The sequence below is a fragment of the Larimichthys crocea genome, chromosome XX (genome assembly GCF_000972845.2).
Source record: "Larimichthys crocea isolate SSNF chromosome XX, L_crocea_2.0, whole genome shotgun sequence".
Taxonomy (NCBI): domain Eukaryota; kingdom Metazoa; phylum Chordata; class Actinopteri; family Sciaenidae; genus Larimichthys; species Larimichthys crocea.
This window is the reverse complement of record NC_040030.1, coordinates 10,589,165-10,606,687: the sequence shown is the minus strand read 5'-3', so window position 1 is coordinate 10,606,687 and position 17,523 is coordinate 10,589,165. Positions and strand designations below refer to the sequence as shown.

The 17,523-nt window shown below is 40.3% G+C and overlaps 1 protein-coding gene across 6 annotated transcripts in view; it reads left to right on the top strand.

Moving 5' to 3' along the window:
- Positions 1-16,707, top strand: part of grm8a (glutamate receptor, metabotropic 8a) — a 225,283-nt gene extending 208,576 nt beyond the window's left edge. For 4 of the 6 annotated variants that reach the window (XM_027291890.1, XM_027291888.1, XM_027291889.1 and 1 more), the window contains 4 exons: positions 13,747-13,887; positions 14,241-14,312; positions 14,537-14,642; positions 16,338-16,707. In XM_027291890.1, coding sequence (XP_027147691.1) covers positions 13,747-13,887; positions 14,241-14,312; positions 14,537-14,642; positions 16,338-16,387 — 369 coding nt within the window. In that variant the 3' untranslated portion in view covers positions 16,388-16,707. Of the gene's footprint in view, positions 1-13,746; positions 13,888-14,240; positions 14,313-14,536; positions 14,647-16,337 lie in introns of all 6 variants that reach the window. The other 2 variants (XM_027291892.1, XM_027291893.1) reach the window with 2 other exon arrangements.
- Positions 16,708-17,523: the final 816 nt, after the last annotated feature.

The window sequence follows — 17,523 nt, the reverse complement described above, 5'->3', positions numbered from 1 at the left end:
GGGTACATCCTCTCTCCAGCTATCTCTCTCTGTCTCAGCCTCATCATTCCTTTGCCTGCCACTATATGGACATTTTCTTTCTTTCTTTTTTCTCTCTCCTCATCCCCTTCTCTCTTTATAAATCTCTCTGTCTCTCTCTCTTTCTTTTTTCCCCCGTGAGCCACCTCACCTCTCCCTGTTCTGCAGATGTCTTAAATATGGTCAGCTTGTTATCTCCTGCCTCCAACAGAGGAAGAATCAACCACCCCACTGCTAACTCACAAACCCACTCACAGTGTGTGTGTGCGTTTAGTATGTTTGCTCTTAAGACACATTTGAGTGAGTTTTTCTGTTTATTAGTTTGCATATCAATGCAGGAGCTGTCAGCAGAAAAAGATTTGACTTCCTTGTACATCCACACTCATTTTTTGACTAAAATGTGACATTTCATCCAGATATGGACATGAACATCTTGGTCTATATCAGTAGGTAGAGTGAAACAACAAGATACATTATGCAGTGCAAACAGAACCCGGCTTTGGGAACAGGCTGAATCCTGCAGTGTTGTGATAGAAGGACAGAGCCGCGTGAGTATGAATCCGCAGGCTCAGTCACTAAAGCTGCTATTCATACACACCTATGTCTCTCAAGGCCTAACATTAACATCATCCCTTTGAAACATTCACCATCTCTTTGTCGCACACCTATCCTCCCACACACACACACACACACACTCACTACAATCTAACCTCTAACCAAAGCAAGACCCAAGTGTCCTAACCTTAGAACACCCCCTTTAAGGAGTGAAGAATGGCAAATGGCTTCACTTTGAGTAACATTCCTCATTTTTTTCTCTCCCTGTGATTGCATTTGGTCCTCAGGAGTATATAAAGAACACACACACACAATATATATATATACCTGCCTCACCAATCCATTTCAGCTCAGAAAACACACACACACACATATACACACAGTGTCGCGGCTCACTGTCCTCAGACAGATTTATGGCCGTGACTGTGGTCCCGGTGGAGAACCAGTGACCGCCCAGATCCTTACCTGAGTAACTGTCTGTAATCAATCTACAGTAATCTGAAGAGGTTTGGGGGAGACACGGTGGAGGAGAGAGACAGAGAGGCAGAATAAAAGTGACTCGCCGAGAGGGACGAGATGGGGAGCAACCGATGTAAAAGGTAAAGATGGGGGAAGAAATAAGGAGAGGGAGTTGGAGGAAAAAGAAAAGGAGGCAGCGAGAGTGCAAGGCAAAACTGCAGCAAAGAAGGAATGAATCAAGGAGCGTGGGAGTGCAGAGCAAGAGCGACGTCAACAACTACTAGCAGACTGAGACTCAAAGGAGGGAGGGATTTACACAACCATCACACGCTTAAGATGGAGGAAGCTAATATTAGAGAAAGAAAGTGGGATAAATGGAGATCATAGGTGAGGTGGGGTAAAACGAAAGCACTGAAAAATGTAAAGGGGAAGAAAGGGAAAGAAAGACACATCTGAATTGTTTATGAATCAGACAGATGGCCAAAAGCCGTGAGGTCAAGAAGGTTTAAACATCACATCCGTCCCAAACACGATGCTACAGGAGCGCTTTGGGAAGATCACACTGCAGGGTTTATTTTAACACTCAATTTATTTCCTTTGGACCTGAGCTCGCTGGGTGATTCAGTGTCTATAAAATCTATAAAACTAGATACTTAAACACAACATGATACAGTACAGCATGTGAGCTTGTAAAAAGGGCGTCTCAGAAGAACATTGGTTGAATGGAAAGTCATTTCTTTTACTTAAAGTAGATTGAATTAAACCAAACCCTCAGATACTAGTCGTAAAATACTCAAACGCTGCCTGCTAATTAAATAACATCTGAGCTTGTTTTTTTTACCTGAGCAGTGGTTGTTGTATCGGTTAAATGTTAGCAATTGGTTTGGATTTAGTACACTGAGCAGAACGTCGGTATGGATTTATGCATCCTGAAGGGGTAAATTGCTCTGAATTAGTTAGTTTGTGTGTTTTCTCTCAGGCAGAGTACCGCTCCCAAAGCAGGACAGAAGTGATGATTTGTAAAAGATTTGCTATCATTCCTTCATTTTAAAGCATTATGTTGGAAATATTTGTGGGAATTACACAAAATTTGCAAGCTGTTGAAAATCAATCGGATATTGGTCGAATTTACGTTGCAGTAATTATTGCTCATCACGTTTACAGGTACACAGCTTCCGATGAGACCGCTCCCATATTCAGCGTTACTTAAACCATTGAAATAGAAACATACAATATGTATGGGACGCTCGAGGCAAAAATGGAAGCTGCCTGTAAGAGCGGTAAGTTTATTCTTTCACCAACAACAAGTTCAGTAAAACACCATACTTGAAGGAAACAGTGCGATCTGCGCACACATATGAGTGCAGATTCTAAGATGCAGATTACATCTTGTGGATGCATAATTATGTTAATATGACATTCCTGCACCATTCCTGCACCTTTGATTGCATTATGTGAAAATCTTCACATGACAAACTGGTAAAAAAATGCGGCGAATCCAATTTGTGGAAACAACTGATTTTACTACCTTTGGTTGAAGCTTTGATTAAATAAGAAAAAGTTCTTCCAAAGGATTTTGTGGGGGAGTTTTTCCTCCTCGGAGTCGAGGGTCCAAGAATAGAAGGCGCCGTATGCTGTACAGATTGTAAAAGGCCCTTGAGGCAAATTGTGATTTGTGATACCGGGCTATTTGAATAAAATTGACTTCACTGGACTCAATTGTAAAAACTACCTTCAAAATCCCAAACTTTTCTTGCTTTCAGTTGAAAACTGCATGAGCTCATAACCACCACAGCAGCAGTGCACAGGGATCACGTACAGAGAGCAGATCACGTCTGACCGATGTTTCTTTCCTCTGCTGGATTTAGACGTCATGTCGTCTTCATTCTGACAGAATTTACAAATCCTCTGAGTGATTATCTTCAAGAAAACTGTGTGTGTGTGTGTGGGGGGGACCTTTTCATTCATTTTTGAAGGAATAGGTTTTGCAGTCTTTTACGGGGTTCTGGTGGGATTTGGTCGTTTGGCTGAAAATGGGAGAGACAGACAGCGAGTGTCAGATCCTGACATCAAACAGTGAGATGTTGAAGGATGCGGGGGACGCCCAAGGGGGACCTCACACAGAGACGCTTGCAGACAAACACACACACATGCACGCTCAACAGTCACACAACACATTTAAGTACACACGCACACACACACACACACACACACACACACACACACACACACAATCTCTTCCCAAGGGAGCAATACAGACATGCAAAGAACAGTATAAATCCAAACTTCTGTGCAAAATTCCCTTTTGGGGCTCGATGCAGCAGTCATCTCCATCACCCTTACATCTCTGTTACTACACTAAAATAACAAACATCATATATGCTGTTGTATATTCTGTTTATTTTCCACCTCCACTGTAGCTGTCATTTCTTCATCCCTGTGTGTGTGTGTGCATGTGTGTCAGCCTGCAGAGAGACAGACTGCGTGACAAAGCATAAAGTCATAAATAAATAATAAAAGGTCTCAGCACATGCAGTGCGGATGATTAACTGTGTGAGATTTTAAATTCTGATCGGTTTTGGTTTTTATTAACAGAACTTGTTGTGATGTATGCGAAGCAAATGCACAATATTTTAAGGAAATTAGGGCGTATTAATTAACCGCGAGGATGATAATTTAGGCAAAATGAAAAACATTGGAAAATTGATTAATGAACCAATGTAGATTCCATCAGTGCAATTAGTGCTGTACTGCCGATGCTGCTGATCCCAAGAGAAATTCAAATCTGTTGCCTATCAGATGTAGTATCCTGACATCCAGCTGATGGCAATGGTAAGGAAATACTATTCTGGAGCTCTGTCAGACTCAAAGTGTCAGAAAGCATTCTTGGTCAACAAAGAGTTTTGGGGTAGGGCCATGGAGTTTTGAGTTCTTATTCCAGTCCAAGTATTTCTATCTGGACCTTTCTCTACAGGGCATACCTACTACATAAACACTCATGAAATGGTTTGGTTAGATTAAAGAACTTCATGGTTTTGTGTTAAAAACGTATCCAAGTTATCTCAGGGGGTTTGTCTGCAAACCTGAAAATAGATCCTTCTCTTCTAGTTGGTGCTTCCAAGTCTGAGTGTCTATCCCACATTAAGTGGTAAGCCACTGGGATAAAGGGTATTAGTTTTGTGTATGAGAGTACACTAGTTTGTTGCACTTGATGTTTTGTTGTGTACTTGATGTTTCTATATTGTTATTCATTGTGTTCTATCGTATTGTGCAGCACTTTGGAAACCCTGTGTTTGCTAAAATCGTGCTATATAAATAACGTGGATTGGATTGGATTGCACCCAAACAAAAGCCATACTAGAGGTATCTAGTATGGCTTTGGGTCATTCTTATGTGTATACTAACGTATACTGAGCATGCAGGCAATACATGCATATCAGAGTAGCAGTTGCATCATCTGTGTGTGCTATTATTGGAATTACTGTAAACATATGGGCATATCAGTAGCGTAGAGTATCAGTATAAGACTAATAGACACTAACTAATAGACTCTAATTAACCACCAACTGACAAATGATGTCAGCTTGTTGTGTTTTCCTCAGTTTTACTCCACTATGTACAGTAGATAAAACCACTATAGCAGCCAGCCTAACTCATCAAATATCTGTCTGACTTCATACTCCACATTTTACTCACGAATACACTAAAACTAAATGCCAAAGTTTTACTTATGCCGTCGTAAACTGTGGATGCAAACCACAAATTCGCCAGTGTCGACTTGTGTTTCATACTTGGCTGCAGATTAACATTGCACGTCTCAATTATGACTATTTTTTTCCCCATAAGTAGCAATAATTAGCATGGCAATGTGGTGACACACAGAGTATTTCTGTGAATGTTGATGTCTGCATCATTAAGAGAAATATCAAGGCAGGATTACTCTGTAAGGCAAAGTGAGGACTGGTGACCTTTTCTTCAAATCAGTTTTGAAGGGTTGAATTAGAAGACTGTTCTGAACAAAAACATAATTAAAATAAGCGAAGAAACATGAGCTCACTTACCAGATCAGTGATTTCATTACCTTGATTCCTTTTTCTTGTATTAAGAAAGTATTTCATTGGAATTACACACGTGTTGGCTACTGTCATCGTGTTTTTGTATCATTTCCAAGATTGCATAACATCCGCTGCAGAAACTTCACATGTAACATCCACAACAGATGTGCAGACATACAGTTAATCCCATTTTACATGCTCATGGTGTGACACATTTTTTTTTCCCCCTGCAATTTGGACAGCAGTCTGTTGACTGATGATGATCCATGTAAGTCCTTGCTGGGTATTTTAATTGGCTGGAGCTGTGCACAGTGGGGCCACAGTCATGTCAGTTAGAGAGAGAAAGTGCTGGCTATTCACAACAGGGCCACCTTCTCAGTCTGCGTTACTATGAGACCTTTACGGATAACTCAGAATTTGTCTGAAGAATAACGGACAAGCCTCACAGATCTGCAAGTCAATAAGAGCCACACTAACAAGCTGTGGCAGGGCAAACACATATGTTACAACAAATACCCCATGCTCTTTTTTTTATGACACTCACTAAGACCTTAGAACAGTATGGATTAGATGGAGGAAACTATGTCTCTAAGTGCCGTTCTGTTGAAGGTAATGAGGCACTCGTGGACAAGATTGACCACACTTGGGCCCAATTAAGCTGCACTGACACAAATTTAAAATATTATGGTGGAGAACCGTGTGAGAGCTTTTTTTTTCTTTCTCTTTTTTATAACGGTTTCATCCCAGCACCATGTTTGGAAAAATATGTGTGATTGGCGTGTGGGCAAGAGCAACTTGAGGATTCTGAATAAAACTCATCTCAGACTAAAAAGTTACAAAATTAGTGAGGAGAACGAAGCATTATAACAGCTTACAGTTACTATACTCGCTTGGGAACATGGGCCACGTCAGTCACAGTAGCTTTTTTTCTTCACAGTTCATAAAGTTGAACTAGACATGAAAAATATCAACTACAAAAAAAGACATGATTCATTTCACCATGAGCAAACCGAACAACCAAGGTCAGTGGAATTTGCTTTTTGTACAGCATGGTAGGTAAAGACAATTAAAAGTGTCATACATCACAGATATCAGTATCACAACACGACAGACATGCAGCATTTCATTTTTCATTTCATTTTTAATTGATCTGATCTGAACAAACATTTGAACCCAACTGACAAATCAGAAAATGAAATAGTTTTTGTGACATTCAGAAGTGGTAAAATCTGGTTTGGTCATGCTCTCATATTTTTAATAAATAATTTAAAAAAAAAATCCTCTTACTCCCCTGTGGTTCACATGATTAAAAAGATGAGTGGTCCCATGGTGTGAGTGGACTGGAACAGGAGGTGTCAGTTAGACACACAGGGATAAATACACACACACGTACACACACACACACACACACACACACACAGGAGGTTTTGACACTAAATGGCAGTGTGACTTTAGTTTAGGACCCTCAGGCACTCTGTAAAGTCACCTCGCTCGTAAAATTGGTTCGGTTAGGACAGGAACCAATCAAGGACACCTAAACTCGTTATCAATGCACAGGCGGTTGAATGTTAAATGAGCAGAGCCGAGGTGGAGGCAAAAAAATGGGCCGATAGGAAGTTAGGATCTCAGAAAGATAAATCTGGAAAGAGTTTATAAGAACATCTATTTTTCTAATCCTGATCAGTTTTTCTGTCTGACCGTTGCCTGACTCTGGACATGAAACAAGGCAGCGGTATTCTAAAAGAGAGCTGGGAGACAAAAGGACAACGGCTTGATGTGTGGTGGGAGATCTCATAGATTATGCATCAGCAGCGAGTTGAATACGAGTTCAACTTTAGACCGACACATACCTATTAGGTGCAACTCTGTCCCTTCAGCTCCAATCAACCACTTTCTTCCAATCGATTCCAATGTATGAAAATATGATTTTTCCATTATCTCTGTAGATGTGTATGAAAGGCTTACTGTAATATCAACACTTCAAATCAAAAACAGAATCCTTTTACAGTCAGTCATGCTTTAACTACTTCATGAAAAATGCTACCCCGTGCACAGCAATGGCCAATAAATGACAACAGGCAACTACTTAGCTTCTTGGCAACGCAACAAAAGGCTGGTTGCTGGATTGAACACAAAGTGAAGTCGTGTGTGTTTCCGTCTAAGTGTCCTGTGGGGAAAACTTCCATTTCACCAGCGCTGCAGGACTTTGTACTTCAGTTCAGTCACTGTCCTTCTGCACCGCTTTGTCATCACTGCGTCCCTCTCTTTATTTATATCTTATGTCTTCTTCCCACTTCCCGTCGGCCAATGGTTGTTTATCCCAAATGTTTCCTTTCTTCGTCCTTGTTCGTCTGCTTCCTCTTGTTTTTACCCGCGGTTCACGCTCACGCCATCTGTGTCTCACTCTTCCTCTCTTTCTGTGTCTTTCTGTGCTGTTGGCCGTGTTGCCGGCCGGAGCTCTTTGATTTCGCCACCCCTTTTTCTCACCCTGTGGTCCATATGAAAGGGGTTGCAATAAATCAGAGAGGCAACGTAATGACTTAGAATGTTTCGTGTCTCGGTTCATCAAGCAATGAGAGGCAGGGATTTATGCGTGGGTGTGTGTTTCTGCGTTTATAACCCATGCATAATCTGATTCATATTTATACGACGACATGCTGCTTCAACTCCGAAAATTCCGTCTGTGATTAGAGCGCTAGCGCTCCTTTTTTTCGGCGAAAGAAATCTCCATGACAGTGCCTTTCTCCATTTATACGACATATGTTTTAGGTCTCAACTTAATGCGAATGCGTTCTGTGTGTCTCCCTTCTGTGTATAGCAGCGGGAAATTGCACTATCTGCAGAAGATAGGCCTAATTTAGTTAATTTGCTTCTGATGTAGTGTTCACAAGCTGTGTCTATAGTACAGCCAAGCCAACCCGGAATAGCCGCCAACATTAGCTGTCACGCTTCAGCTATCTGCTGTGAAGAGAACACTGCTCTCTCTACACTTAACTGGCTGATGGGTGGCCTAACTATCAAGCTGCCTGTCTCTTGGGATCTGTCATGTCTACGGGGAATTATATTCTTATACAGATATTCAGCGACTTACATGAAATGGAAGTGTTCACTGCCAGATAAGTTGGTGCTCATATTGCCCTGCGAAGTAAAAAAAACATGAATTTTTTTGGGCTTCACGCCTGCGAGTCCAGCCTTTTCAGTGCTGCTGCGTCTACAAAACAAACCTCTCACCTCCACCTCCACCTCCACCTGCATCAGGAGGTCACACTCCCCCTGCAGACTCTGGTCAGACCCTTTGCCCCTTTTGTTCGCTCTCTCACCGAATGTATTTGTGACATGGATGGCATGGTTTTATGTGTTAGCGTTTCATATTGTCTCCATCATCCATGTGTAATGTCAAACAATAGCAATAGTAATTGTTTTCTTTGGGGAAACTTGATTGGTTAAGATATTCTGTAGCTCAGAGGTGATGAAGAATTGTCATATTATGACAAATGTCCAAGCATTAATGTTATTCTGTTCAGAAATAGAGCAAGGCAATATGGCATATAAATAGTACCTTGATGTCTTAAGGCAATGCTACAATATACAATATATATATCACAATTTAGGGTAGGGTGAGTTGAGGCATCTTCAAAGTGAGGACATGACAGTAATGTCTCCAACTTAAATATGTACATATATTTCAGATTGTGGTGCATCCTTGGGAATAATCACTTTGGATCTAAAAATAACTTTTTTTCTTCTTTGTCATTCTTTTGTTTTCCACTGCGGCTTTGAAAAAATGGTGATAATGGTGGTTGATGCAAACCAGCTAGCTGCTCACAGTGTAGAGAAACTTTCCTGTGAAGAATTAAAAAAAAACAAAAAAACATGGTGTATGAATGAGACTTTTTATTTCTTTTCTGTGGCAGCGAACACAACACATAGTCTTTAGGTAACTAGTTATTGGAGCGACCCTTATCTACTTGCTTTAGGCTGACTAACTTAACAAAAGCCCCTCTGTGGCGATCAGCTGCAACTATTATATATATTATTATATATTTTAGTATTATTATTATTAGGATTAGTATTATTTTGAATATGTGAAAAATAATACATATATCAACAGATATAAATCAACATTGTAATAAGATCTGTGTTCAACAAGAGTGGGCCCATCCTTTAGGCACTAATTGAAAAATAACAAGGTGTCCAGTGAACAACAATCCTTATTAAAATGAGTACCCTAAAGAGAACAATAAAAACACACTGTGCAATCAGCACAGCGCTGCCAGGTCAGTTCGAGCAATATTGCTCACTGATGCTGACCCAAAATTCAGCTAAAGCATCATTCTCATTAACCTTAAGACTAATAGTAAGTGCAAGACTAAGCCATGTCTTTTTCCACTTGATCTAGTGTACATTAGACACTCCTGTGTTCCTTTTTCTCTCCCCAGGTGTTAAAAGCACATCAGCCATCAGTCTATCTCTATGTTCCTCTTTCTAAATATCTCCCTATCATGGACCAGAGAGTCTCTGTCTGTAAATGTTTTTAACCTTAAGGGAACACATTGTACGCAGCCATCCGTAGCTGATCGCCTGCTTTCCGAGTGTGACTTTTGGGATAATAGACTAAGTTTTCCAGATGCACAGATTTCTAGGTATTATCAGCTGTGGACAGCAGGGCGGAGGAGGACAGTTTCAGTCTTCAGTGTGGTGCGTGTATGTGTGTAAATAACAGCTGGAAGTCACAACTTTGGACCAAAGGGTAGATGTAATGGAAGCGGCTATCAGCAGACTCGGTGCTGTTTTGATAAGAGCAAGTTCCCTGCTTTTCCTGTCGTTTTCACTGTTTATTCTACCTTTTTTTTCCCCATTTTCACGCTTTTCTTCATCGACTCTCTCTTTCATTTTTTTTTTTTTTTTTTTTTTTTATATCTCAGTTTCATTCCCGCCTCTCTCCCACTAAAAACGCTCCATCTGTTCCCCAATGATACAGCCACTCACTGATCCCTGTATCAGTACAATTCAATTGAGTGCAACTTGTTGGCAGGAATTCCGAGAAAGAAACAATATAGCAGAGTACAACTGAATCCACAAATGCTCTCTCTCTCTCTCTCTCTCTCTCTCTCTCTTTCTCTCTCTTACAATTCAATTGAGTGCAACTTGTTGGCAGGAATTCCGAGAAAGAAACAATATAGCAGAGTACAACTGAATCCACAAATGCTCTCTCTCTCTCTCTCTCTCTCTCTCTCTCTCTCTCTCTCTCTCTCTTTCTCTTTTTCGCTCTCTCTCTCTATCTCCTCTCTTGCTTAATTAGTGATCCGTCTCGAAACAGTCGCAAAATTGACTCTAGTGTTTTGTTTTTATGTGTTTGGGTGCGATCTTGTGGTTGAGGTGAGAGTCATCTGATGGGGAATGGAGTTTAAGTTGCTATCAGAGCCTGTAGGGGAGCTGCAGGCAGAGCTCTTTACCCCTGGCTGACCCACTTTGATGCTGCCACAGGAATATCATGCAGAAAAACAAAATTAAAGTGTGGTTGTGTGAGTAACTTCCATGTAAAGCTAATATATACTGTATGTATACCTACGGGGATTCATAAAGTACTTCTGATTCTGATTCTATACATGTATGTTTAAATGAAGGCCTATATTTAGTAGATGTGACACACCTGCGTACTTAAATTAGATTTTTTTTTGTGTGTGTGTGTATTTATCAGTCTGTGTGTGTGTGTGTGCGTGTCTGTGTGTGTTCGCGTGTGTCGATTTGCCTCCAGTTTATTGGCTGTGCACTCCCCTTTCCCTTTGGCTACTGTCAATGTTATCAACCTACGCCTTCAGGCAGGTGTGCATGTTCTTTTTCCTCTATATTTATGAGGACCAAGTTTGAGACCTGGAGAATGGCAACATTTTTGACTTCCTAAAAAGCCTGTTTAAGGGTTAAGACTTGGGTTGAGGTGAGGAAAGGCAATTATTTTTGTTTAGCAGAGAAGTACAAACATGTACGTATGTGCCCACCATCACAGTATGTGAGTGAGTAAAGTAAAGTTAAAGTAAATTTGATTTATTGTGTTTTTGTAAAATGCTTCTATCCTATTTTTTCTTCCCTCTTTTTTTTAGGCTGAAGTCATATTTTTATTATTATATTGTATTAGTTTATTTATTTGGTAATCATATGAAGCACAACCACAGTTAAATGTAAGAAGGAAGTCTGTGTCCTCATTTAGGATCTGAGTGGCCTGAGGGTAGAAGCTCCTCCTGAGACTCAGTGCTGGCCCGGTGTATCCGGTACTTTCTTCCTGGTAGCAGCAAGATGAAAGGTTATCTGCATGGTTGGGATCCTAATTATTTTCTTAGGATGTGTTTCTGCTAACAGTAACTTTTCATGTAATAGTCACTGCATTTCAAGAACATAAAACTATGAATCTTTGAGAATGGTTAAACACAGTCATACCAGGGTAGCTCAAGGCTGCAACTTCTGATTGAGAATCCTCAGGTCACATCTTCTTTATTTATTTTTTTTAATAATGTCCATTTCCAATTTCTCACAAATGTCCTGATGTGTTTTCAAAATGAAACCTGTTATTGAGGCATGTTTACAGCATTTTATTGAATTCTGATTTAAATGAAATGAAAACACTCCCTGCCTACCTCCTTGGTTCCTATTTTGCAACTGATAGGTTTATAATTGCACTGTTCCCCTAAAAGTCCTGTTTAAAGGCAATTCTGAGATTTCTTTAAAACACATTAAATATGTTAGAAAAGCATTTAAATAGTTGCTGGAAACATGTGAAAAGACTCTGAATGATATAGTACTGAAATGTTTGAGGTTATAACAGTTTTTCAGACCAAGAATTTTTGTGGGCGGTGCTAAAGGGTGGCTCGATGACACGCTGAGGCCACCCTGAGCATACCCCTGCATGCCTAGCAGAGAGATGGAGATTAATTCATCTCGCTCACAGTGTTTCAAAGTTAGTCATGTCATTTTCTGAACTCATCTGACACGGCTTCAGCACATTCAGCGCCCCCACAGTCCTGGAGCTAAGAATGCTGCTCATTTTCATAAACTTGTCGATATTTTTCATTCAAATTTAGCTGGGTGCTCATTAACACTTTCTTATTTGGTCTAAACTCAGAACACATTTATTCGGACTTTACACAGACTTTAATATTTAATATATGTACACGTATGTCAGTAACATATGTATGTATGTGTGTTATTTGCACATTGTTGTGTCACTATCTAGGACCTATGTGAAGCAGCTTCTGAAGCCTCTGTACAGTACATTATTACTTTTTCAGTTACCTGTGCTGTGTGTCACCGATGTACAATGGGACTGTACAGAAGCTGTTCTAGTTCATGAATGAAAATGAAGTCAGCAGTGGTGTATCGAACATTAACGGTGCAGCTTCTCTGTTCTACTTTCTCCTTCTTGTTACCGGCGCTGTCTCAATCAGTGTGTCTGTGCAGTTTTCTTTTGACAATGGCGTTGGCTGCTTTTGTCTCTCTGTCCTCTCGTTCTCACGTCATCAGTATCTCCATGAGTCACTCTTCTCCTTTTTCCTCACTTGCCCCCATCCCATAAGATTGTTTTGTTTTTGTTTCATGTTCCTGCCCTCCCTGCCCTCTCCATGCCTCTCTGTTACTTTCGCTCCCAGGCACCATCTTTCCATTTGCACTATTCTCTCTCCCATATTTCCATCCATCTCACCCCTCCTTCCTCTGTCTGCCTCTCTCGATATACAGCAGACAGTACTCGGCTGATGAGCCCCATGTCTTGAGAGCTTGTCAGCTGTGTCAGGTCTGTCCTCCTCCAAACTACTCTCTGAAACCCACTAAGGACCTGAGGACGAGTGCTGCAGTGTGTATATGTGTGTCTGCCTCACTGTCTTTTTGTTTTATTATAACTGTCCTCCAACTTACTTGGCAGAATCGAAGTGGTTTAATAAAGCAGTCGAATTTAGTTGGATGTACATAGCAATTCTGACTGCCCGCCTATAGTGTGTCATCATATCTGTCCTTCAGTCCACTGACTGTACCCTTTCACTAGCATCTGCCATCCAGTCTACTATCCACCCTGTTTGACTGTTTGACAGTGCAAATGCAGTCATGCATCACATTCTCAACTGAATAAATACAGAAATGCGCTGATCTCTTTAAGGGTAACTGTCGTTTACCAACAGTCTCTGGAAAAAGTTTTCTCACCCTTGTAAGGTCATCATGTTGGCCAGACTTTACCCAGTGCCTCAGACAAACACATCTGAAAGTCAATCTAGTGTAATTTCAACTTGCAATAAACCACACCCATCTGGTGTTTCAGGCTGCCAAAAAAGTGCTAAGAATAATTTCCCAATCTTCGAGAAAGATACAAGCTCGGCAGCACACGGGCAATTAAGCAGCTTCATCGGTGCTATCATTTCATATACCATTTGATCTACCTGCCTTGTGTGTCGCCGTGGCTGTCACTACACAAATTTTCTGCTAATTTGGCTCTTGTTAGACCATCTTTTGCTTCCTGTCTCCCCACTTGTCCCATCTGTCCTCCTCCTCTTTCCCTCATCAGACATGTTCTGTAGTTGGACGATTACACAGACTATCTCTGACAACTTCAAATGTGATAAATGACTGTGTCTTTCTCACTTTATCTCTCTCTCTCCGTGTCTCTCTCTCCTCTTAGATGTATATCCAAACCACCACCCTGACCATCTCTCTCAGCCTGTCTGCCTCCGTCTCTCTGGGGATGCTCTACATGCCCAAGGTCTACGTCATCCTCTTCCACCCCGAGCAGAACGTCCCCAAACGAAAACGCAGCTTCAAGGTGAGGTGGACATGAGTCTTGTATGTTACATTTACATCATTTTTAACATATTGCATAGAAATAGATTACATAGAATTTGTGATATAGCGCCACAAATTTCAGAGTGTAATACCACTGTTGTAATTATTGACAGCTGTACACGTAACTAGCAAGTCACAACACTTCGCAGTGGTCCAAAAACGCCTCTGGTACAAACACTAACACAGTGCTCTGACGTCACAGTTCAGCCGACAAAGTGAGCTGAGAATAGCCATAGTTCACAGCAGTTTATTTTACTGTCCATCAGCGGCTTTCACCAAAATATGTGAAATAGTTGGTGATGTGCAGCGTAAGGTGTTATGTATTTGTCGCAGATGAACGGACCCGGAGCAAAAAGTTACGAAGTGCAAAAACAGAGCGGGAATGACAGAGACACCGTTCACCTGGTCAGCATGATTTAACACATCAACGTTATTTCAAATCTATATCTATGATTTTATTTTATGGTAGAAAATGTACATAATGGCTCTTTAAATACGATGGAATATGATGAAATAAACAAACAATACACCATGTGGAAATCACCTTACTTTTAAGAAGGAAACCAGAATATATACCATGCTATAATAGTCCTCATTTCCAATCAACGGGTTTCTGAATGATGATACAGGCAATCGTGACAGCTGCCACCATGTCGGGGAAACTGTCCCAGAAGGGAGGGGACCGGCCCAACGGAGAGGTGAAGACCGAATTATGTGAGAGCATGGAGACCAACAGTGAGTAAGAGAACACCAAAATTTTTTAACTACACATATAATAAAGTATATAAAACTATATCATCAGAGCTTTTTGACGTCAAATTAAAGCGATCCAGGCTGAAGTATATGAGAGCTAGCAGACCAAAAGATAGATTAGAAATATTAAACTGAAGCTGAATATCAAAAAGAAAAAAAATCAAAGAAACACTTGCACAGTATGTTATGTACAATAATGTGTATAATTTACAGTACATGGACATTGAGAAACTGTGTAAACCTGGGTAGGCACTATGAATCTTTCTAGAGCTCTCTTTAAGATCAATAGTTATTAGTTTGAGGACAGTAGCATTTTATTATTTAACGTAAAAACATATAATATACACGCACAAACATGCATACACGTATACAGATGTTAAACCGTATACTAGTCAATAGGAAACACTTGTGTTTTATTATGATGTGCTCTAACTGTAGCTGTTAATATGGGGTTAATTGCGTGTTATAATGGAGTAGCAGCATGCACGCAGACAAACAAACTTACGCACTGTATGCTTAGATATACAGTCCACGTGAAGCATTTGTCTTGCTCAATTAAGTAAGAGTTTAATTTGAATTTGGAAAAATTAATTTCACGCCTGGCTTTCTTTTTGCGTGGCAAAAACAGCCGCGACAGTGACAGTTTTCAAACAGCGTAGCTCTGACAGTGAAATGCTGTTACATCCACTTCAAAGCTCTTTTCTGCCCTGAGCTGGTTCTCCTTCGTCAGCAATCCACAGATGTAATGACGGTGTGTATTTGTGTGTGTGTGTGTATTTCTCTCACTAGTGTAAGTAGTGTGTGTAAGAGGTGTTTGCGCACACGTCTTCATCTGTAATCACATAAACACGTGTGTCTCAGTGTCGAAGTATAATAGGTCTCAGACCCCGTGAAGCCAAACCACGTTATCCCGTCAGCACTTTATTAGCACCAGTGAAGGAAGCAGGTCACAGTTCATTCATTTAGCCAATAGTGAAAGTTGCTTAGTCATCTTCTCACATGCTTCACTTTGCAAAAAAAAGTCTGCAAATGAATAAGTTCCATATGGTGCAAGCAACAATTTATTTACACAACGGTGACAGGCTGAAAGCAAGTTTCAGAGTCTCTTCCTTTTTGCTACCTGACATTTTGCTTAAGAGTGCTCTTTAGAAAATATCAATAAAAAGCTTTGGACATTTTTCAAGTCTGCATGCACTCAGCACTCATTTCTTTGATATATATTTATATATTTTTTTTTTCATCAAGGACCTTTTTCCATTACTCCGCAGCAGTGTGATGGCTAAACACAAGTAAAAGACAGAACAAAAAAAAAAAGAAATAAAAGTGTTGTATGAAAGCATCAGAATATAACAATGGTGCAGTTAGAGGCCTGTGGTTGCTGCAGAAATATTGACATTTACCACGGAACGCTTGAGGGGACACAAGACATAATGGCTTTGACAAAAAGCCCCAACAACTCAGGTGGACTGTGGATGTGACATTGTTACGTGACCATCTGTAACAAAAATCTGCTCTCAACTGCTCTTTCTTCTTTTTTCCTTCACTCTGTCCCCTCCATCATTTCAATCTGCCCTTTCTTTTTCATTCTCTCTTTCCTTTTTCCACTCTCTCTTTTTCTTTTTTTCTTTTTTACCAACCTCACACCAACTCCTTCCCACCTTCCACCCTTTCACACAGCTTCATCAACTAAGACGACATATGTCAGCTACAGCAATCATGCCATTTGAAGGGACCACAGAAGAAGAAGAAGAAGAAGAAGAAGATGAAGGGAAGTGATTGGACATGAGAGGGGGGCGTGTCTTTGGGGGTGGGGGTGGGGGGTTTCAGCGTCAAGCGAAAGAAGGAGCTGTCATTCATAAGCTGATTGGCCGAAGAACTGGCGGACAGACGGAGCACCCAATGGAATTCAAGCATGAGACATTTTGTATTGTTCCGCATTAAACCACAGAGAGGTGGGACCACATAAACAGCCAGTCAGTGTGCCTGCTTTCCCGCTGCTCACAGCTCATTGGTCCTACCATGAACTTACCTGTTTAAATAAAAAAAATAAAAAATAAAAAGACACAACATGAAAAAAGTAACATGCCATAGGACACTATGGTGGACAGAATAACTATTAAAACCTTAACAAAAAAAAAAAACAAAAACAAAAAAAAAATCCTGAAAAGAAAAAGATAAAAACTGTCAGAAACCATGTAGACATTATATCTAAAAAGGGCAAAGGTGGGGCCGGGAAAGAGATTTAACAAATTACATTTTAAAAGATATTTAAAAAGAGAAAATGTAAGAGAAAATCTATGAGACTCAAACATGTTTGTTGTTATTCTCTACTTGTAAGTATTTTTGTGGTTGTGACGATTTTTTCATTCTTGTCTCACCGTTGTCTGATGGATCGCCCTTGCTTAATGAGATGAGTGTGTTTCCTCCTGCTGTCTTGGCTAACCGGGTTGTAGCCTTGGGTTGTGAACCTGTAAAATGCCATGGTTGAAGCATGCCAGTTTTTATACAAAAAGGAGATTTATTTATAATAAAGGAATGTTTTGCAAATGTGTAGATTGGTGGTCGTTTGTACGTTTGTTATTACTTTGCACTTTGTACAGCAAACCATAAAAAAAGACGATTCCAACTTTATTAAAGAATATTTAAGTTACATAATTCAACATATAAGTTTTCAACCAATGCTAGTTGACACTGCTGAGAGCTGCTTCTTCTTTCTTACTTGTGCTGCTTGCCACAGTTTATAAATCGTAGTGAACTCTTCACAGTAACACCAGTATATTACCACAAACATTTTTTCTGCAGTATATACAGTACTGGGAAAAAACAGGTAACATATACACCGATACTGATATGTCTGTGAATA